General features: G+C 38.2%; 1 protein-coding gene across 1 annotated transcript; it reads left to right on the forward strand.

Moving 5' to 3' along the window:
• The first annotated feature begins 3,397 nt into the window (after positions 1–3,397).
• Positions 3,398–3,985, forward strand: LOC140934433 (uncharacterized). The gene has a single exon (XM_073384059.1). It carries the CDS (start codon positions 3,398–3,400, stop codon positions 3,983–3,985), a length of 588 nt encoding a protein of 195 aa, XP_073240160.1.
• The last annotated feature ends 1,957 nt before the right edge of the window (positions 3,986–5,942 follow it).

Below are 5,942 nucleotides of genomic sequence, written 5' to 3' on the forward strand. Positions count from 1 at the left end.
CCGAACTCCATTGATCCCCCCAGTTCTACTTAAGCACGATTTGGTGGTTTCAAGTCTACTCAAGTCTATTAAACCTCTGACAACTAGACTACGAGTAGTCCCCGTTTTTCCTCAGGGATGGTAGAGCAAGCGAAACGCGAGCGCGCGTGAAAATCACCCCACGCGAGAAAAGGCGACGCGCGGCGTGTCGCCTTTCCTCGCGTGGGGTGATTTTCACGCGCGCTGGCGTTTTGCTCGCTCTACTATCCCTGAGGAAAAATGGGGACTACTCGTAGTCTACTGACAACTGGTTTTTTCTGGCAACGGAGTGGAAGTTGTAACGGTACTTGGTGATTCTATTCCAAAACGGTAACGATTAAAGCCAAACTGTCTCGACGAATCTACAGTCAAGTTCGAGAGGTTGCCCACGCTCGAAATATGAGCATCGGCGAACATCGGCATTGTTGGTAACATTCGAAATATAAGGATTTGTATAGAAAAAAAGACCTATCGTTTCTGTAACGTACGCAAATGAATGAGGATTTAAATAACAAATAGCTTACCTTACTTAAAATGTGTGTTACGTCTCTCCTGTGTGGTCCACCGGCCAATTTATGGCTGTTTTATGGGTTTTTATGGAAACGGTTTTCTCTCTATATAAAGCTTTCTACTGATATCGAGAAGAATCCAGGACCTTCAGTTTAAGTAGATGCTACCAAAACGATTCATGCTCCATACTGTCAAGGAAACGTTGTAGTATTTGGGGAAAATGCGGGACAACAATGTGTTGCAATGAGTTTGTGCGCTTTAATTTACAGTAAGATAAGAAGGATTACTTCGGTCGATGACATGATTCAAATAATAACTGTTGGTAACCAATTATATTCTAGTCTGTCATTTCTTGCAAGACAACCTATGTTAATGTTAACAGAATTGCCAGAAACGCGTACTGTGTTTGAGTGATTTTTCTAGCTTGAATACAGTGAACGTTGTACTTGTAACATGCATGATGATGCCAGAATTGAGGGGTATCACTACTGTATGCCACTTGAAACACCGGGTCTTGGCTCCGAACTACAACTCAGTCATTTTAACTGTGGGAATTATTGGTGTTGATTCTCATGCTAGAGGTATGTATGGTCATAGTCAAGGTACAAGTGTATTGTTGGAAATACCATCCATGCTTAAATTAGTACGATATTTTCAGAGTCTATGTACACGTAGGAATGAGGATATATATGAGCTTAAAGGTGTACATATTGCCAACTTTGAAGTTGATATTTGTTCTAGCAGTGTTGAATACTGTTAGTAGTACATCAAATGTTCATAGTTTATACCAATGTTCTTGTAAACAGTGCTGTGCTATAGCAGTTTATGCAATGTGTTACAGTCTGTTATTAATCCATGTGGATACTGGACTTCAGGAACTTTATCTGCCCTCGCAAGTAATGGGAATACACTGTACAATGTGATGGGTGTGAAAAGACAATATGCCAGTTGATCTTCCTGAAAGTGAGAGTATCAGAGGAGCTGAGATAAACCTTGCTGTTTGCACTGTAAGCAATGGTGTCCTATCTTGAAATTTGCCTAAGAGCAAATCTGTATTGAAAATGTGCATTTCAAAACATTGTCATGAAGTGACAGGATTTTTGTCGTGGATTGGAACATACCGTATAAGCCGTGTAGTTCAGCAAAGAATTAGAGTAAAGGATTTATCTTTTCTTTTGGGATGTGATGAAAGTTAGTTAGGTGAAATAAGACTTGTTAAAAGTATCAAAGGCATACAGTCATTAGTTGAAGAAATTTGCAAAATTACACAAAGTAAGTTAAATTGTCAAAGACTACAAAATGAAATACACTTTATATTATGCTCATGCAAAATTGAAAGCAGTGAAAGGAAAAGATTGCGAGGAAACACAGGTATAGTTCATTTGAGTATTGTGAGATAGAACCTCTTAAAAAGAAACATTTAGTTACAAGGAGAAAAGAAAACAGGCGGATTGGGGTATAGATTTTTGCATTGAACGGTATAAAAATAAAATAAGAAAAGGTCCGTGTTGTATATGTTGTGTTTGTAATCGATTACTTTACAAGAGACCAGTTCACATTTTTGGCAAAAGTAAATATTCGTGTGAAATTTTTTTCAGTGTGCAGTCTTCATTTGATGGAAAACAGTATGTTTGTAAAACATGTCTCTTAATACAAACAGTTTCTATCAACACCTCAGTGCCACTATTAACAGAGTTTAACTCCATGACCAACATTCAATAAAATCAACCCCATGTAGAAACTCAGCATTACCTCACAAACTACACCCATGATCTTAGCAATCAACTTCCAATATAACTCTAAGCCTACTACTTCACACATATCAACTAACCCCTCAAATATACAATACCACTGCACTACCCACATATCCCTCATTCACATAACAAACTTTACATATGCGTAGTTCAACCACGCCCAAATATACTCTCCCATAGCGTCTGTTAGATTAAGTCGTACTTTCTCATACAAGAACCACAAAAGCGACAAATTCCATAGCTTTCACGTGCAAACTGCGTGAAAGAACAACTCACAGTAAGGGCCTGATCACATGAGCCGGGCTGGCTAGCTCTGCCGAGGTGACTTTTATCCCGGCATTAAATGAAAAGGGCCAGCCGGAGCCGTCATTTTTATATAGAGATTGGAAGCAATGCGCATGAGCAATGTGTTACCCGCTGTACTGTTTCGCAATCGCTTGGTTCATTCGCCTGGCAGCCCGGCAAGGGTGATTACTCGGAAAATTTCCACCCGGGGTCCCGGCATCACAATACTGGGATAACAGTATAATTGCAATTGATTTTTGTTGCGTTTTACTAAGGTGCCGAGATTTCTCCAAAGCGAGCAAGCCCGGCTCATGTAATCAGTCCCTTAGTTCTATAGACTGATTTTACGCCCTCTCACTTGACCTCACCGATTTTTCAAAGGCCCCCGAACAAACAAACACAAAATTTTAACCCCCCCTCCTCCTCAGTATCTTCCTACCCGCTTCTCTATATTAAATGAACTTTCCCTCATCCACGTTCTTCCATACAAAAGTTGTCAAAAATAACCGAGAGACAATCTTAAACAGAAAGCCTAAAAACGTTTAAAATAAGTTCAAGTTTGTTTTCAACTATTGATAAGATCTTTGACAAACAACCACTTTATTTCAACAGACTGTAACTACACTATTTCTTCATACCAAATTAGCACTCTGACAACTACCTCACTGCAAACACTTGAAATCACTTTTGCCTTCCATCGCATATTGTCACTTCATTTTAACTTCTACGAGAAACCAGTTTCACTGTTTAACAAACATTACAACCAAGATCTTCTTTATGTGAACTTAGTTGCGGTGTACCGCAGGGGTCTGTTCTTGGGCCTCTGTAATATGTTTTGTACACCTCAGCGGTGGCTGATATCACAAAGAGACACAATCCTACACACCATCTCTATACTGATGACAGTCAGCTCAATTAAATTAGGAAGTGATGCTCTTCTCTCATCCTCAGCAAAGTCTAGCATAAAAATGTGTGTACCGGAAATTAACAACTGGATGATTCTTAATGGTCTTAAGCTAAATGAGGAAAAAACCGAGCTGCTTCTTCTCTGTTCACGTTATCAGCCCAGTCCTTCATTGGAATTTGTTTGTGTTGGGGGTGAAACTATTCAAACGTCCTCTTCTGTTCGTAATCTTGGAGTTATACTCGATCCCAGTGCAGATACGGAAGACCACATTAAAAAGATATGCAAGACATGTCATTTCCATTTAACTAATGTTAGTAAGATAAGAACATATTTGGATCGTGAATCTACTGAAGCAATTATTCATGCTCTCGTGGCTACCAACTTGGATTACTGTAATGCTATTCTATATGGACTATCTAAAGATCTCTTAAACCGCCTACAGCTAGTTCAGAACAGGGCAGCGAATATCGTAACATTCACCAAGAAGTATGAACATATAACATTGGCTTAATTGACTTACATTGGTTGCCTGTTGAATACAGTATTATTTATAAAATCTTATTGTTAGTATATGAGGTTATCAATGGATTTTCACCAAGTTATCCAATTTGCTCAGTTTTTGTAACAGCTCCTACTCTTTGCGTTCTTGCTCGAATAAGTTACTTCAAGTCCCGAGATCTAAGCTTAAGTCATGTGGTGATCGAAGATTTTCAATTGTAGGACCTAAATTATGGAACAGCATACCAGCATCTTTAAGAAATGCCAATTCCTTGAATTCCTTCAAAAAACACTTACAGACATATTTAATTTGTAAATAGATTTTTATTTAATTTTTGTACTTATATTTGTAGTTGTTAGATTTTCTGAGTTATAGATATATTTATGCGCTTGGACAGTTATTTCTTCTTTTTGATATCATTATTACTACCATTATTTTTACTCCTATTGTGGTAATTTATTTGTATCTTATTACATTTTTTTTAATATTGTAAAGCGCTTAGAGCAGTTCGTGATATAGACGCTATAGAAATAAAATTTATTATTGTTATTACCAATCCACTTCTAATATAACTCCACGCCTTCCACATCACACATCTCAACCAACCCCTAAAATATACAACGCTACTGCACTACTCACACCCCTAGTTCACTCACGCCTAGTACATTGACGCCCAAATAAACGCTCCCACAGCGTCTTCTATAAATAAAAAACATAGAAGGCATCCCCCATACACACCCTATTCCATAGGTAATTCGTCTCGAGTTATTTTTCGAATCGGGATAAAGTTACCTCGCGCGCTGCGTGGATGTTTCGTGGAGGTTTCGCATGACTAAACGTCGTGTAAAACATGTCGGGCGAAAGGCAATGAAAGCGCAAAGAGATCGAGAGCATTCCTTAATATTGAAGCGAAATCAGTCGGCGCTCACCTGGAAAAAGGGAATCGCTGGACTCTTTGACAACCCGTGAAATCAGTTCAACTCGAAGTTGTCGTAGCGTCAGTGCTTTAATAAAATGAGAAATTTCGCCGGTCTATTGAAGCCGGTCGTTTGTACAATAAAGCAAGTAGGACGCCAAGTGTTATTATTGTTGAATAATAAAAGACTAATAAAAGAATAAATATCAAACCAGAAATTGCTCTCTTCAAACTGTAAATTATAAATGATCCTGAGAGAATATTCAGTGTGTTAAGGATTTCCCTGCTGTACTGTTAGCTCTATACAAGAGAGGAAGGGCGATTCTTTTTTAATTTCCGTTTCGCTGACACAGCTTTAGCAGAAATCTCTCCGTAGTCGTTTTCGCCGACAAAACGAATAGCAATATCGCTCTCTGTGTCTTCCGCCATTTTGTTCTGCGTCAACTCGTGAAGGACGCGTGCCTCTGAGCTGGGTCATCCACGCGGAACACATTCGCACTATGTGATTGGATGTTGTCTAATCCCCCTTGAGATCTGTGGTGTTAAAAATAACTCGAGACGAATTACCTATGGAAAAGGGTGTGTATGGGGGATGCCTTCTCTGTCCCCTTTATCCTCTCTTGATAAACAGTATTAATATAGATAGCCGAAAATATTTAATTCAACACTCCGAGAGTCGCACAAGAGAAAGCCATCAATTTAAGTTTCGTGTGCCATATACAAATAAGGATATTTTTAAATTTTCGTATTTTCCAAGAAATATAGCTGACTGGAACTGCCTCCCTGAGGCTATTGTATCATCAAGGTCATTAGAGTCTTTTAAATCTAATTTATCAGCTTTTCTTAAGTAATAGTTATATAGTTCTCTTTATTTAATTTTATATCATTATTTTATATTATTTTACGGTTGGTGTGATGTCTTAGCGATTTTTACCGACCTTATATATATGTAGATGTAGATGTATATTGTACTATACAAAACTGTGAATTCACGAAAAAAAGAATAATAATACACGTAGAATGTAATAAATATAAAAAAGAGCGGTTAATTTT

This window comes from Porites lutea, chromosome 4 (assembly GCF_958299795.1).
Source record: "Porites lutea chromosome 4, jaPorLute2.1, whole genome shotgun sequence".
NCBI lineage: Eukaryota > Metazoa > Cnidaria > Anthozoa > Scleractinia > Poritidae > Porites > Porites lutea.

What these genes read in the sequence shown, in the direction of transcription:
- LOC140934433 (XM_073384059.1), top strand. Translation starts at nt 3,398, where the DNA reads ATGTTTTGTACACCTCAGCGGTGGCTGATATCACAAAGAGACACAATC.